The 17,228-nt window shown below is 41.4% G+C and overlaps 3 protein-coding genes across 3 annotated transcripts; 1 reads left to right on the forward strand and 2 right to left on the reverse strand.

Moving 5' to 3' along the window:
- Positions 1 to 293: 293 nt before the first annotated feature.
- GCK72_016057 (uncharacterized protein) lies at positions 294 to 11,084 on the forward strand (the record flags this gene model as incomplete). The annotated part of the gene is made up of 13 exons (XM_053731292.1): positions 294 to 380; positions 568 to 826; positions 899 to 1,018; positions 1,775 to 2,400; positions 3,082 to 3,334; positions 3,875 to 4,540; positions 5,788 to 6,043; positions 6,098 to 6,174; positions 6,735 to 7,297; positions 8,152 to 8,316; positions 8,462 to 8,668; positions 9,691 to 9,823; positions 11,002 to 11,084. 13 exons carry the CDS (start codon positions 294 to 296, stop codon positions 11,082 to 11,084), a joined length of 3,495 nt encoding a protein of 1,164 aa, XP_053586064.1.
- A 688-nt stretch (positions 11,085 to 11,772) lies between these two features.
- Positions 11,773 to 15,012, reverse strand: GCK72_016058 (uncharacterized protein; the record flags this gene model as incomplete). Its single annotated transcript, XM_053731293.1, has 8 exons — positions 11,773 to 11,902; positions 12,474 to 12,596; positions 13,223 to 13,329; positions 13,684 to 13,888; positions 13,982 to 14,083; positions 14,133 to 14,263; positions 14,314 to 14,434; positions 14,888 to 15,012. 8 exons carry the CDS (start codon positions 15,010 to 15,012, stop codon positions 11,773 to 11,775), a joined length of 1,044 nt encoding a protein of 347 aa, XP_053586065.1.
- Positions 15,013 to 16,506: 1,494 nt separating this feature from the next.
- GCK72_016059 (uncharacterized protein) lies at positions 16,507 to 16,986 on the reverse strand (the record flags this gene model as incomplete). Its single annotated transcript, XM_003093563.2, has 1 exon — positions 16,507 to 16,986. One exon carries the CDS (start codon positions 16,984 to 16,986, stop codon positions 16,507 to 16,509), a length of 480 nt encoding a protein of 159 aa, XP_003093611.2.
- Between the last annotated feature and the right edge of the window lie 242 nt (positions 16,987 to 17,228).

Here is a 17,228-nt window from a genome sequence, read left to right on the forward strand (position 1 = left end):
ACGCGCCAGCGGCGTCCCAGCCAACTCAAATTTTGACAAATTCTCATTTCTAACATTCGCTTCTGAAAAAAGCGTCAACGGCACGCCAGACGCTTCAATTTTTCAATTTTGATAGCTAAGCTCAATTGCTGTCTTACGTTCTTAAGCTCTCCCCATTTTTTCTTAAAACGCGCCAACGGCGCCCCAGACAATTCAAATTTTCACGATTTCTCATTCTCATTCTCCAGATGTTCACTCTTGTACCCTAATTACCCCTCCAATTAACTATTCAATTATTTCAGCTTGGCGTGAGGATGCCATCCACATCAGACGACTATGATTGCTCCATTGCCGAGCTCAAACTCCTTATGGAGCTGAGAGGCGCAGAGGCGTTGGAGAAGGTGAGTGACGACGCGTCAAACGCGCCCCAGCCAGCGCATTTTTTTCGTTTTCGGCGATTAAAGTAATTATGTGTGGCATACCGGTTTATAAACCGGTGTGTGGTGTCGCAAATTATAGAGCGGAACAGTCCTTTTTTCGAAACGCGCCCAAGACACGTCAGCTCCACAAAAGGAAAAGTATTTGCAGATAAACAGTGCATACAACGGAGTGGAAGGACTCTGTCACAAACTAAAAACAGATCCGATCAACGGACTACCCAACGACACAAAAGAGCTACAAAATCGGCGGACGGCGTTCGGAAAGAACGAGATCCCGCCGGCGCCGTCGAAATCGTTCTGGCGATTGGCGTGGGAGGCACTTCAGGATATCACGCTGATCATTTTGCTTGTCGCCGCGTTGGTCTCACTCGGATTGTCATTTTATAAACCGCCCGCAGAGCATGCAAGTGAGTTTTTATACTGACAAAAGTTACACTGACAAAAGTTACACTTACAACTTTTCTCCGTTTTTTTTCCAGGCAACGACTCATCAGAATCCGAAGCCGGATGGATCGAAGGAGTGGCGATTCTGGTGGCTGTGTTGGTCGTCGTGTTGGTCACTGCGCTCAACGATTGGACCAAAGAGAAACAGTTTAGAGGTATGTAAAGAAGTAAAAATCTATAAATCCTGGAAAATTGGTCTAAAACGCGCCACAGGCGCACCAGATTTTTTTGATTTTTTTGATACGGCTATATGCAGACCCTTGAAACCTTCTAGGTGGAATTCGTTTGTTGACAGCGCGCCAACGACACGCCAGATTTATCAATTTCGACATTTTGCGCTAAAAATCAGTTTTTAGGTTTTGTAATTAGCAATTTTCCAACTACTTGAGACCAAAAAACGCGTCAACGACGCGCCAGCCAAAGTTAAGTTTTTGTACTTATCAACGATTGTCTGTTCAGCTATTAATGCGACTTTTCAAACTTCCCTAAAACACGCCAACGGCACGCCAGACTCTCCCAAATTCTTGGGTTTTGTAATGAGCGATTTTCCAACTATTTGAAACCAAAAATGCGCCAACGACGCGCCAGCCAAAGTTAAACTTTTGTACTTGCCTGTTCAGCCATTAGGGCGAAGTTTTAAACTTCTCTAAAAACGCGCCAACGACACGCCAGCCACACAAAGATTAACGATTACTTGAAGACTTTCGTCACTTTCTGATTTCAGTAGAACGCGTCAACGGAGCGCCAGCCAGTTGAACTTTTTCTGTTAGTAGACCAACAAAGTGTCAGTTTGATGCTTCTGTCGCTTAAAAAGCATTTTTTAATCAAAACGCGCCAACGGCACGCCAGACTCTCACCAGACTCTATTGGAGGCCGAAAAACCGCCAGACTCTAATCTAAAATTCTTACAGGACTCCAATCAAAAATCGAAACAGAGCACAAATTTTCGGTGATCCGAAACGGAGAACCCCATGACATTGTGGTCAACGAGCTGGTCGTCGGAGACATTGCACGTGTCAAATACGGAGACTTGCTGCCAGCGGACGGAATACTCATTCAGTCGAACGATCTGAAAATCGACGAGTCCTCACTGACAGGAGAATCGGATTTGATCCGAAAATCGGAGGAGTTCGATCCGGTGCTCCTATCCGGGACTCACGCGATGGAAGGATCGGGAAGGTTCTTGGTGACAGCTGTCGGGTTGAACAGTCAGACTGGAATTATAATGAGTTTGTTGGGTGCGGCAAAGGAGAAGAAGGAGGAGAAGCCACGAGAGGAGACGACGACACTTACGAATGGAGGAGCTCATGGAGCCAATGGACTAACGAATGGAATCGAGAAGACGGGAGATATTGCTGCGGCGTCGGATGATGGTGAAGAGGTCGGACGGATGACCAAGTCAGTACTTCAGACCAAGTTATCAAATCTTGCACTTCAAATCGGATATATCGGATCAGTGGTCGCTGCGGCTACAGTACTCATCTTGATCATTAGACATTGCATTTCCAACTATGCTATCGATGGGAAATCGTTCCAGGTGAGAAGAGGGGGGCGGTGCTTAGGCTTAGGTTTCTAAGACTAGTGACATAAGGACAAGTTTTCAGGTGCACGGTTTTCTAGGCCACAAGTGTCAGACACTGAGTCAACTATGAGCCATAGAATAGATATCCGGACATCTGGACAGACAGACCAGTCTCGTGACACGAAATTAACCGAAATTGGTTGAAAATCTAAATTTTAGAGTGAAACAACTAATTTTTAATGCTTTTGTTCGTTAAAATTAATCGAAAACGCTGAAAACACGCTGGTTTTACAGATGTTGAGAAAAATTTCTCAAAAATTGAGCTCGGAATGGATAAGTGAGTTTCCCAGTGAAATTTGACTGAAAATTCATGATTTTGTAGCAATTTTTTATGTGAAACTAAGATTTTGTTATCGAAAAACGCAAAAATGGACAAAATCTTGTAAGTTTTGAGTAGAAATTGATTGAAAATAGTAGAAAATGACTTATTCCTCGATGTCACCAAGTTTCACTGTTTTAAAACGCGCCGAGGGCGCCCCAGAATTTCTTTCTGAAGCTAGACTGGTCTGGCGTGCCTGAGGCGCGTTTCTAGGTTCTGAAAGTGGCTTAAATTGCGATAGTTAAGTAGGGGGGACTAATTTTCTGGGGATTTGAGGTTTTTCTAGGCCACCAATTCCCAATCTCCGCTATTTCCAGGCCTCTGACATCTCTCACTTTGTCAATTTCATCATCATCGGTGTTACCGTACTCGTCATCGCCGTTCCAGAAGGTCTCCCCCTCGCCATCACTCTTGCCCTCACATATTCCGTCAAGAAAATGATGAAGGACAACAATTTGGTACGCCATTTGGACGCTTGTGAGACAATGGGAAATGCCACGTCGATTTGTTCGGATAAGACGGGAACACTGACGACGAATCGGATGACATGCGTTCAACAGTATATTAATCGTGAGTTTTCGTATTCAAAGTGGCTGAAAACGCGTCAAAGGAGCGCCAGATAGTCAAAATTTGGTGGGAGCACAGCTTGAAAACGCGCCGAAGACGCCCCAGCCCGATTTCCTCCTTTGAGTTCCAAATCACTCAACCCTTGTTATCCGATTTCAATCTTTAGAAAACGCGCCAAAGATGCGCCAGGTGGTCAAAAATTCAATTTTCTGTGATAAAAAGGATTTGGCTTAAAAACGCGCCTAAGGCACCCCAGACGGCTAGAAATTTTTTGTTGAAATAACTCGTTTGCCTTCTTTACCTCAATATCAACAAATATCACTGTATTAAAACGCGCCGAAGGCGCCCCAGGCCGATTTTTCTCTCTGCTCCAAATCACTCGGATAAGGATTTCCGATTCCGATCTATTAAAAACGCGTCGCAGGTGCGCCAACCTACACAAAGGCTATACTACTAAACTAAACAATAAGACTCCTTTTTTTAAAGAAAAAGCGTCAAAGGTGCGCCAGCCTACATAATTTCAACTAACCATCCATTTTCCAGACGAATTTTACAAAGGAAATGCTCCAAAATATGAGCAAATGGACCCATCAACCCGCGACCTTCTATTCAACGGAATCGTTTGTAATTCTGGATACAATTCTACCGTAGTCGAGCCAAAAACACCCGGTGAGCAACGAGGACAAATTGGAAATAAGACGGAATGCTCCCTTCTCGGATTCATTTTGGACAGTGGGCGGAGCTATGAGGACTTGAGAAGACAATTCCCCGAGGAGAAGCTTTATAAAGTATACACATTTAATAGTTCCCGGAAGTCTATGATGACAGTAATCGAATTGGGCGACAAGAAGTATCGAGTGTTCGCAAAGGGAGCCTCTGAGATCATCTTGACTCGATGCAACTTTATTTTCGGGAAATCCGGCAAAATCGATCCATTTGGACCGAAAGAGGCGGCTGCTCTGACAAAAAATGTGATTGAACCAATGGCATCCGATGGTCTCCGTACAATTGGTCTCGCTTTCAAGGATCTTGTCCCAAGTGGTACCAAGAAACACGAATATGAGGAAGAGTATGATGGGGAGATCGATTGGGAGGATGAGGAGAAAGTGAGAGAAGGACAGACCGTCATTGCTGTCATGGGAATTCAGGATCCGGTACGACCAGAGGTGCCGGCGGCGATTGCCAAGTGTCAGAAGGCTGGGATTACAGGTTGGTAGAGGTTTAGGAGAAGATTTAGATTGTTTGATGCAATTTTGGAGTGAAAGGGATAGAATAGTTGTCACCGGGCCGGCCCGGGCCTTGGGTGGGCCTTGAGATAACTCGCTTCAAAATTAAAATTAGGAGTCGATCAACCTGTCAGATTGTAGATCTCAGTGAGCTCTACTCGATTCTATTTTCATTTTCACCATAAGTTCAGTGAGAGCCGCTGTACAATCCATTTAGTGGCCGGGCTTTGAATCGAAAAAAAATGGGGGATAGGGTAGTTTTGGGCAAATTTTTATAGGTTTTTCATGTTTTTACCATACTTGCAAACAGGTCCAAAAAGGGCCAAATTTAGGGAAATCCAAGGTACACTGACAAAAGTACACTGACAAAAGTACACTGACAATTTTGTCATTGTACTAGGTCAGTGCTCGTTTTGTATAATTCAAACTTGCAAAAACGGGACGCCGAATGAAATTAACCGATCTTAACCAATTCTAGCCTAAATGTAGGGTACTGTTTTGCTATTTTAAGCTCACAATATCGATTTCAAAGAACTAGAATTCTATATTAGGCGATCTCAACCGATTTTAACGGATTTTATCCCATTTCACCTACTTTTAGGTCTTTTTTCGTCGCGTAACTCGCTTCAAACTTAATCTTATGAACTGAAAAATATACCAAAATGTAGATCTCGGCGAGATCTATGTCTGTAACCTACTACGGCATTATAATACTTTTCTGAACCGCCTGGTCACGCTGATTCTAAAATTATTAAAATTTAAGGATTAGGACCAGTACTGACCGAGTTACGTCAGGAAATGTGAAACTTTTTGACTTTTTTAAAATTGTTTTTAGGTATAATGGGGTTATTCATGACATGTAAAAGTGTGTTTTGAGACATATTTCTATTCTCCATATTCACGAACGGCGAAAATGTGAAAAGTGACAAAAAACGCGAAAATGGTAAAAAAAAGACTATCTAGCCCCGGCTCTTTACAAATTGCCATCCGCGGTTTGTAGTAGGATACGGATATAGAACTTGTCGAGATCTACATTTTGGTATATTCTTCAGCACAAAATATAGAATTCTAGTTTTTTAAAATCGATAGTTTACGCTTAAAACAGCAAAAAAGTTCGCTACATATAGCTAAAATGAGATCGAATTCGGCTAAGATCGTTTAATTTCACTTCCATCTTTATTTCCTTCCTCACAGCTCTCCCAGCCACCCTAACCCTCCCCCAATTTCCAGTTCGAATGGTCACCGGAGACAACATCAACACGGCTCGCTCAATCGCCACCCAATGTGGTATCATGACACCCGGTGGAGACTTTTTAGCCCTCGAAGGAAAGGAATTCAACGCAAGAATCCGTGACGCCGATGGAAAAGTGAATCAGCAAAAGTTGGATGCAATTTGGCCAAAGTTGAGAGTGCTCGCAAGAGCTCAACCCTCGGATAAATATGTTCTCGTAAAGGGAATCATCGACTCAACTAACAGTAAGAACAGGTAATTGAAAAGGAGAGAGTCTGGGGCACCTTTTGACGCGTTTGTCTATTTCAGAGAAGTCGTCGCTGTCACTGGAGACGGAACTAATGATGCGCCAGCGTTGAAGAAGGCTGATGTCGGATTTGCTATGGGTAAGTGGGCTGGCGTGTCGTTGGCGCGATTTTTATAAACTTAGATTCTGCAGTTTTTGGTTAACAGGGGCACCCTTGGCGCATTTTCCAACGTCAAAAATAGTCTAGACTTTGAACAAGTCTAACTGAACCTCATTTCTAAAGTTTCAAAAAAACTGGCGCGCCTTTGACGCTTTTTAATTTAGGGTCGATCCTTTGAAAACGTTTTTTGCACGGCTGGCGTGCTTTTGACGCGTTTTTCATCAGAAAATTCTAAATTCTGCAGATTCAGAAAGAGTACTACTTAAATTACAGCGTTTTCAACACATTTTTAGCCTAAGAAGCTTGTCTGGCGTCCTACAGACGCGTTTTTAAGCTCAAAAAGTAAAAATTTGCCACTCAATACGCTCTATTATCTAGTTTGACTCCTCAAGGCTGGCGCGCCTTTGACGCGTTTCAATTACAGCCATACACTGACAATAAACTGCACTAGTTTCAGGATTATAGTGGAATTTAGGAATTGAGTTGGCGCTCCTCTGACGCGCGTTCAAGCATCTTTTCCTAATTTTGCCAATTTCCAGGAATTGCGGGTACCGATGTGGCCAAAGAAGCCTCCGACATCATTCTGACTGACGATAACTTCTCATCGATCGTGAAAGCAGTCATGTGGGGACGAAACGTCTATGACTCGATTGCCAAGTTCCTACAATTCCAACTGACAGTCAACGTCGTCGCCGTGACAATCGCCTTCATCGGAGCATGCGCCATCTCTGACTCCCCGCTGAAGGCTGTCCAGATGTTATGGGTCAATCTGATCATGGACACCCTCGCCTCACTTGCCCTGGCCACTGAGATGCCAACAGAGGATCTGCTCAACCGTAAACCCTACGGACGTACCAAATCGTTGATCTCTCGGACGATGGTCAAGAATATCGTCGGACACGCCATCTACCAGCTCGCCATTCTCTTCGCCATCATGTTCTGGGGTGATAAGCTCATTCCAAATACTCCCTCGGGTAGAAATGCTCCGTTGGGAAGTCCACCGAGTGCTCACTTCACTATTATCTTCAATGCGTTCGTTTTGATGACTCTTGTCAATGAGATCAATGCCAGAAAGATTCATGGAGAGAGAAATGTTTTCAAGGTTAGTGGTTTTGGAGGTTCTGGTGCGCCTTTGACGCGTTTTTAGAGGTGCTAAAGGTCTAAAAATATTGAGTTTTGCAACGTTTTGAGATTGGCTGGGGCGCCTTTGACGCGGCGTTTTGTAATAACAATCTAGTTTGGGATCGTTTAAGTATGTAAGCGCGTTTTTAGAAGTTTCGAAATTGCCTGGAGCGCCTTTGACGCGTCTTGAGCATCTTTGAGCTTGTTTTCGCGTTGTCTGGGGCGCCTTTGACGCGTTTTTTAAACAATTTTTTACACTTTTGACTTTCTGAAACTTGCAATTTTGAATCGAATTCTCCATAAATTAATTGAATATACAAAACTGGCGTGCCTTTGCCGCGTTTCGTCTAAATTTTTTTGATTTGGATGATTCAAAAACTTAAAACGCAGAGTTCTGGGCAAGTTTTGATACAACTGGCGCACATTTGACGCTCAATTTTTAGCTGGATGGGGCGCCGTCAACGCGTGTTTTGATAAACTTAAATTTTGCAAACATGTGGCTAGCACTGGGGTGCCTTTGACGCGTTTTTTTTGGCAAACTTAGATATTGAGCCTTAAACTCCCTTTATCTAATTTCAGTTCTACGTTTTGATGTCTGGCGTATCTTTGGCGCGTTTCAATGAATAAATACTATAGTTATATGCACACTAACTAAACGTCTCTGAACAAAAGTATTTGAGAAGTCAGGGGCGCCCTTGACGCGCTCAAAAATTTGGATTCAAGCTAGTCGATTCCAAGTTGTTCCCATTTTGGCTGGGGTGACTTTAACGCGTTTCAGTTACAGCCACATAGACTTACATCTAGCAAATTCGTTTCAATTTCTATTTTTTTCAGGGAATCTTCACGAATCCAATCTTCTGTGTCATCTGGATCACTACCCTCATCTCGCACATTCTTATCGTCCAATTCGGTGGTCAATGGTTCTCCACAGCACCACTCGACATGACACAATGGATCATTTGTATTGCGTGTGGTATTGGAGAGCTCTTCTGGGGACAGGTATGCGGAATTTTCTGGAATTTTTTTTTTCAGATTTGATATTTATATATATGTGTGTCGATGGTAGTAGATGCACGATCACAGTCCTAGTCTCACATCTTCTTTTCGATTAGAGATTGTTTTTTGCATGTCTCCAGTATTCCAGATCATCAATTGTATTCCCGCCTCAATCCTTCCCAAATCATTCCGATTCGGGAAGGGAGACGTCCAACCGACGAGCATCATGCTCTCCGGCGAGTACGATATGCCGAGCACCGCGTCGACGTTGCCGATGAAGGACGGACAAGTTCATGATGATAAGAGGCCCGGACAGGTTCTATGGCTTCTCGGGTTGACCAGGTTGCAGACACAGGTACAGTAATCCCCCATCCGGAAATTTGGTTACGGTAGTGAAATGAGCGCAGTTTTTAGTTATTAGACACTCTAAGCGGAGAGATTTTACGCTGCTGCCGTGCCGTTCAGCCAGGTTACGGTAGTCTGACGCGTATAGAGCGCATTTTTATATCATATTTCTGTTTTTTGACTAAGAATGTCTAGAATATTGTAGCAGGCACTCTAAACTGAGAGATAGCGCGTTTTGACGCTGCTGGCGTGCCTCAGGCGCTTTTTATGAGAATTTTCGGCTACTCAACACACCCTTTTATCTAGTTTGACACCGTCACATAATTCAAATAAAAGTCTGGCGCGTCTTTGCCGTGTTTCAATCACAACCATACATGCCTGCATCTAGCAAACTTGAAGAATATCTTTTTGCTGCTGGCGTGCCTTCGGCGCGCTTTTTTACGTCACGAGTAGTCTGGGGTTTGAACAAGTTGAGCTGAACTAAATTTTGCTAAACTTTCAAAAAATTGGCGCACTTTTGACGCGTTTTTAGAGCAGATCCTTTAGAACCATAGAATTCAGTTTTCGGTAGATTTCTGATTGCTGGCGTGCCTTTGGCGCGTTTCAGTGTTGGCAGGATCTGAGATTAGGTACTTTTTGCGTAGCCGGCGTGACCTTGACGCGTTTTTCATCAAAAAATTCTAACTTTTAGGGAAAATTTAACGTTTTCACCACAATTTTAGTTTTAGAAGCTTGTCTGGCGCGCCTTAGACGCGTTTTTAGGCTCAAAAGTAAAAAAACGCTCTATTATCTAGTTTGACTCCTCTCGCAAAGTCTGGCGCGCCATTGACGCGTTTTTGTTTCTAAAAATGGCTGGCATAGAACAAGTTATTTGGAATACTTTCAATTGACCAAAAATTCGAAAATCTGGCGCTCCGTTGGCGCGTAAGCCTATCTTTGACGACTATTTATGTCTTCTGGCGCACCTCAGACGCGTTTTCCTCCTAATTAGTTTGTAATTAGACCCATGCACGCAGTCTGTTTTGTATTCAGATACGAGTGGTAAAAGCATTCCAATCGGTCAACGACGACTCCCATCCGAACTCGCTGACCACGTCGACCGCCGACCGTCTACGGGCCTCGTACCGACGACTGAGGATCGCCCGAGAGCTGGAACAACAAAAAAGTGCGTCTGAGGAGTCTGAAAATGATGAAAAACCACAAAAAATTTGAACTGAAAATCTGAAATTTTAGGAAGACAAAAATATGTCACAGAGATTCAAGTCTGAATATCTGTTATCTGTATATATCTAGATGAATTGTGTGAATATCTATATATATATATCTATAATTATTTATATCTATATATTAATATTTTATTTTTGCCCCGCCCCGAGGTATGTTTAAATATTAGATTTGTTTGGCAGCATTTTCTCTTTTAAGCCTTTTAGTAGTCACGAGCACACTTTGAATAGTTTTTTCTTATTTCTTTCGTGATTGGTATTATATATGATAACCTAGAAAAGAATTTCTAGGCAATGCTGATGGAAATGGGAGAAAAATCAGGTTTCTAGAGTCAATTTGAAGGAAGTTATGGAGGTTTGAAGTTTTTAGAGTGAGAGAGTGAGAGAGCTAGACACTCTAACTGTCTGCGCCCTCTCACTCTTAAAACAAACTACTCAAATTTATACTTTTCAAAAAGCCCTTGAGAATACGGTCATTTTAATATAAAAATCAACTTTCTAGATCACTTCTGAACAAAGTTACACGCATTTGAAGTTTTGACTAGTAATTAGGAGAGTGCAGACAGTTAGGCACTCTAACCGTCTGCGCTCTCTCAATTTTAGGGCAATTCTATTTATATATTTTGGAAAACCCTTGTTATTATGGTCATTTTGGTATAAAAATTACTATTGTAGCAGATTTCTGAACAAAGTAACACTCTTCTAAAGTTTGACTAGTTAGAAAGTGAGAGGGAACAGACAACGAGACACTCTAACCGTCTGCATTCTCTCCATTTTTAGAGAACTAAACTAAATGTATATTTTTCTAAAAGCCCTTTTTATTGCGGTCATTTTAGTACAAAAACCAAATTTCTAGCTCACTTCTGAACAAAGTTACACGCATTTGAAATTTGACGAGAGTGAAGAGGGTGCAGACAATGAGACACTCTAATTGTCTGCGCTCTCTCTCTCTCACATTCTCTCGTTTTTTATCGATTTTAGGGTATTTTACCTCAAATTTTCGGTATTTTTCTGTATTTTTCGCCCATTTCCATCAATTTTTCACTAAAACTCCTCCCATCCCGCCCCAACAAACCCCGCCCCCTTCTAACATGTCTCAATGCAAATAATCTCTTTTCAGGGGCTGGTGGCCTACGAGCCGGTGGACAGGTATATTCTACGGAAACAAATGCTAAGGATACATCCGGAATAAGATTCGCTTAGAAATTCCGCCCCCTTTTCCCCTTTTTTAAATAAACCCCGCCCCCTTTTTCAACCATATCGCATCCGGTGGCCATCCATCCATCTCTTTCACTTGCTACAACTACAGTAATCCATAATAATTTTCTCTTTTCCCCCCAACCAGGGTGCTTGTGTCTTCTTCCATCGGTGCTATAATATAATTTTTTTCAGACAAAAAAAAATTTCACAAATTTTTTTTCGAAAATTTTTTTTGTCCGAAAAAAAAACTTCCTTCTCTTAACTTTTTAAATCCACCAAGTGCCTAATGTATATTCATGCCCCGCCCCTTTTCCCTCAAGCCCCGCCCCCTTCTACCAAAAAATTCTAAAACAGAATCATCTAATCTGATTCGAAAACTTTTTAAAAAATTCGGTATTTTCTAAACAGGTGCACACATTCTTTTTTTTTTGAAACATGCCCCGCCCACTTTTTGAAGCCCCGCCCACTTTTTTTCCTGAAATTGCTCACTGTCTTGATAGATGATGTCTAGATGTTTTTTTTCTCCAATTTTTTCACTTAATAATTTTTTTATTAAAAAAACTTGATTTTTAATAAAAATTCTGAAAATATATATGGATGTATGGACGGTTTTCAGATTTCCAAATTTTCAGAAAAAAAATTTTTTTTGAAAATTTTTTTTCAGATTTTTCTCAAAAATTAATAAAATCAATTAGTGCTCATGATTGAAAATGGTGTTATCCGAGTTGTCCTCTTCCTGAATTATTTGAACTGTCTGCTGGGGAATGGCGAAGCGGACACGGTAGACGGCGTCGTCACGGAGAATCGTGCGCATGTTGTTTCTGGAAATTCGTGTTAAATAGCAAAACTAAATTAAAAATTACTATTCAAATTTATGTTTTTCTTAAAGATCTTGTTTTTACGGTCATTTTGGTACAAAAATTTATTTTTTAGCAATTTTCTGAACAACGTTACACCCATTTGAAGTTTGACCAGTGAGGTGCAGACAACGAGACACTCTAACCGTCTGCACTCTCTCACATTTTTGGCAACCTAACTAAATTTATATTTGTTAGAAAGCCATTATTATGGCGGTTAATTTGGTACAAAAACCAACGTTCTAGCTTATTTCTGAACAAAGTTACACTTATCTGAAGTTTGACTAGTTAGAGAGTGAGAGGGAACAGACAACGAGACACTTTAACCGTCTGCGCTCTCTCAGTTTTATAGTAATTTTATTAAAATTATATGTTTCTGAAAGCCCTTGTTATTACGGTCATTTTGGTACAAAAACCAACGTTGTAGCTCACTTCTGAACAAAGTTACACGCATCTGAATTTCGACTAGTGATTAGGAGAGTGCAGACAGTTAAACACTCTAACCGTCTGCACCCTCCTCCTCTTTCAAACTCACAATCTCTCATCCAACTCGGAGTTTTCCATTTCCAATTTGCTGAATGCCATATGCCTTGCGATCTGTGACGTCATCTTCCGGAGCGCCGAGTCCTTTCGAATCTTTGGCCGTCTGGAAATCCTCCTAAACAGGGAATTTTCGTAGAGAGGGGTTACTGTAGTTTTTGAATTTTCAAAAAACTTTTTACACATGAGTTTGCTCCATGTTTCAAGAATCACACCAGTTTTTGAATTTCTGAAAAATCTTTATTTTCCACAAAGTTATGACGATTTGAAGTTGGTGGCCTAGAAAACCAAAACTCGTCCCCGGCCACAACTCCCTTCAGAATTCATATTTTTGAATTTTAAAACTTGTTATGTGATTGGCTAACGATTTGCAACAATTTCAGAGACGTGGCCTAGTTTTCCAAAAATTTGGATTTCTAGGCCACCAATTTCAAATCGTCATAACTTCGCCTGAAACACTCCGTTTTCAAAAATTTTTAATGGGATCGACTCCGTTAAATTTCCTCAATCATTTTATGGCCTAGTTTTCCAAAATTTGGGGTTGTGGCCTAGAAATCCAAAATTAGAAAAACTAGTCATTCGGTTCAAATCCAATATTTTCAGTCCTTTCTTGTTCTAAAGATCTAAAATTCTATTTTCCAATATAATTAATTTCAAAAGTCACCCAATTAAAGTGTTATTTATTTACCGTCTGATATATATTTTAGTAGATCAAACTTCTCTTATCAAATCAGCCAGACTTACCCTTGGAAGAAGTTACTGATCAGATGGAAGAGATGAGAACGAAATGTTCTCGAGATGACGAGCATTATGGGAAACGGCAGAGAGTACGAGATTCCGTACATTTGGTTCTGGAAATACCTTATTAGTGGTCTAGAAAACCAAAATTTGGAAAACTGGGTCATGGAGAAAATTTCACGTAGTCCCCCGCACTTGAAATTTTTAAAAATGGACTGTTTCAGGCGAAGTTATGACAATTTGAAGTTGATGGCCTAGAAATCCAAATTTTTTGGAAAACTAGGCCACGTTGCTTAAATTGTTGCAAATCGTTAGACAATCACATAGCAAGTTTCAAAATTCAAAAATATGGATTCTGAAGGGAGTTATAGCCGGGGACGAGTTTTGGTTTTCTAGGCCACCGCCTTCAAATCCTCATAACTTGATGGGAATTGAAGATTTTTGGAAAATTCAAAAAGCATACTCACCCTAGTCGATTCGGGCATTTTTGTGTTAGACAGCACATGAAACGTGGTGAATACATGAACCGTCGAGTGCGACAAAATGAATGCAATTAGGAGTGGTTGAAGATTCGAGAACAATGGAATGTGTTTGGCGGCGTAGGGACTGGAGAGTTTGGGAAGAATGCATTTCTCGGCGGCAAAGAAGAGGAACGTGCAGAAGGCGGTGATCCTGGAATCTGTCTGTCTGTCTGTCTGTCTGTACATCCGTGTGTCCGGATGTCCAGACATCTGGACTCACGGATACACAGACAGTCAGACTTACCAAAAAATTATAGTCGGAATCGTTCGGATCAAATCCGTTTTTATATGATTTTGAATCGCCGCTTCTGACAAATGAGGCCGTCCGATAGCGTACAGTTCCTTTCTAGAAATAAAAATTCCAGAACGCGTCAAAGGCACGCCAGCCTTCTTACCCATAACTACACTGCTCATAGTCGATAACCCATTCGAAGCATAGTGGAACATTGACAATGGTACCGAAGGGGAGGAGACAAAAGATTTTTTGCCACGCGACCCAGGAGACGGAATTCCAGCGACGGCATCTCTAAAAGGAGCAAGTGCGCTCCACTGGACTGTCCGGTGGAGCGCACTTACACGTATACAATTCAACAAAAGTAACAAACGGATTGTAAAGCATAGACACAAAGTAGAGATGACAAAATGAAACAGGGCGAGGAGGACTGGAAGGAAATTGGCGGCGATCCATGTACGACCGCTGGAAAATGATAAGTCTGAGGGTGTAGATCAAAAATAGGGCTATGTTTTTGTAGTTGGAATTCTTTTGATGACTCTAAACCCTGAGGAGTTACAGCCGGTTTAAGTTTAGAAGAGACGCAGAGAAACGAGAGCGCTCTAGTTGTCTGCGTCTCTCCAAAAATTCAAATTGCTGTATCTCAAAAGTGGGCGGAGCTATCAAAAAGTTGTAAACTACAAAAAGATAGAGCTTAAAATTCTGCATATTTCACTAGTTGACAACTTTTTTCTAGCTCCGCCCATTTTTGAGATACAGCGATTTGAAGTTTGGGGAGAGACGCAGACAACGAGAGCGCTCTGGCTTCTCTGCGTCTCTCCTAGACTTCAACCGCCCGTATCTCATCAGGGTTTAGAGATATCAAAAAATTTCCAACTACAAAAATGTAGCTCTGGTTTTGATCTACGCCCTTCTTACGCTTGATAATGATCCGTCAGAATCTTCAATGGAAACGGTGTAATAAAAAATGCCAACTGGAACATTCCAATGATTCGAATATAGGCGAAACTGGCGGTGCCCAGCTTAGGCCGTCCGGAGAACATGAAATGAAGACAGATATTGGAAATGAGTCCACCAATGATAAGTATCAAGTGGAGGATGATGGTGGTGGTGTCAACCGGCGAGGCCTGGAAGATTATAACGGGGTGGTGGCCTAGAAATCCAAAAATTTGGATTTCTAGGCCACATTGTTGCAAATCGTTAGCCAATCACATAACAAGTTTCAAAATTCAAAAATATGGATTCTGAAGAGAGTTATAGCAAAGGACGAGTTTTGGTTTTCTAGGCCACCAACTTCAAATTGTCATAACTTTGTGTAAAGTGAACTTTTTTGGAAGATTCAAAATTGACCAAATAGAACAAGTCAAGGGCTACATTTTTTTAGTTGACCACTTTTTGGTAGGAGTCCAGGCTGGCGTGCCGCAGGCGCGTTTTGGTGAAAAGTCATTAAAATTGGTGGATTCGGGGCATTTTTATGTCAAAATACGTAGAAAAAATTTTAAAACATTCCACGCAAATTTTAAGCCTAGGCTGGCGTGACGCAGGCGTGCTTTCTAAAAAATCGATTTTTGTCATTTTTACATCAAAATCCGTAGAAAAAACGCCTAATCAGCAGTCTCTTCAGGGGCTGGCGCGCCTTCGGCGCGATTATTAAACTTACATGATACAAATCGATGCATTTCGCTATCGATTGATTTTTCATGAACGGAATACGCAATTTGGTCATTCATATAGCATATATCAGTAAAGGAGTCCGAGGGAGGGGGAAAGATGACACAAAAGGGAGCAATGGAGCATGTACATACAGGCGGCACATAATTTCAGGCAATTAGAGTGAGAGCAATTTAGTAGTGGTGGTGGAAGTGTGTGTCAGGCAGGCTCTTGTTTTGGGAGACAAATGGAAAAATTGAAATTTTTTTCAATTTTTAAATGATTTTTTACTGCAGAATTTTAGCCAATAAAAAAATTGAAATCAGCGTGTTGAGACGCTTCGAATGAGTATAATCATGCCTAGGTTTTGAGTAAGTTGGGTCTTGCAGCGAAATCGGCTATGACAGGTTACTGTAGTATTTTTTTTTCGTGGTGGGACCAAAATTTGGAAAATTAGACTATGTTACATAGAGCAAGTTTCACCGAGTCGAGCGCACTTGAAATTTTTAAAAACGGACTGTTTCAGGCGAAGTTATAACGAGGGGAAGTTGGTGGCCTAGAAAACCAACATTTTGAAAAACTAGGCCACGTTGGTAAGATTGTTGCAAATTGTTAGCCAATCACATAGCAAGTGTTAAAATTCAAAAATATGGATTCTGAAGAGAGTTGTAGCGGGGGACGAGTTTTGGTGTTCTAGGCCACCAACTTCAAATCGTCATAACTTTGTGGAAAATGAAGATTTTTCAGAAATTCAAAAACTGGTGTGATCCTTGAAATATGGAGCATACTCATGTGAGAAAAGTTTAAAAAATAAGCAAATAAAAAAATCATTTATTGAACTTCAAAAAACAAATTGCACTATCGAAGATTCTTGCAGATATATATAATTAATGTCGTTGCGCGGCGACAAAATGTCTATAGTCGGGTCGTCTCACTCCACCATTATACCCATTCGCCATGATACTCGGTGACCATAGGATTTCAGTGGGTGCCCATCCTTTCTTGAATTCTTGCTTCTCCATTACAGCATCCGGGTTGTATGGCTGCTTATGATGGTGGACGTGGTCACTTTTCGGCATTTCAGAATTCCCACCGATCTCCACATCTTCTCCTCCGAACATTTGCACTTTTTGCATTTTATGATCTATGATGACGTCATCATTCCCGTGCTCTGGATCATGAATATGCTCTCTTCCATTCTTCACAATAGTATCCGGTCCCACATGAATAGTACCAGGTGGTGATAGCGTTGTATGTACCTCCGAAGATGCAGAATCCTCGGTACTCCCGTCTACGACTCCGCCCACTTCCTGAGAGCTGTCGACAGTCTTGACTTGTTCTTGCTGTTTTTGGGCTTCTTTCATCATCTCATCCACACCAAAGCCCGAGATGATAGTGGCTGGTTTGCAGAGAGTAGGCGCTGAAAAAATTAAGAATCCTTATCGAATTCTAACCCCGGAAATCAAAAAAATTTTCCCAAAACTCAATTTCTGAGCGATTTCTGAGCGATTTCGTCAATGTCAGCGGGGTTTAAACATAACTTTTAAAATAAATTCGTTATGCTATCTTATTCGAAATTTTATGGGAATTTGAAATATGTGAGTTGCAG

Source organism: Caenorhabditis remanei, chromosome IV (genome assembly GCF_010183535.1).
Source record: "Caenorhabditis remanei strain PX506 chromosome IV, whole genome shotgun sequence".
Lineage (NCBI taxonomy): Eukaryota > Metazoa > Nematoda > Chromadorea > Rhabditida > Rhabditidae > Caenorhabditis > Caenorhabditis remanei.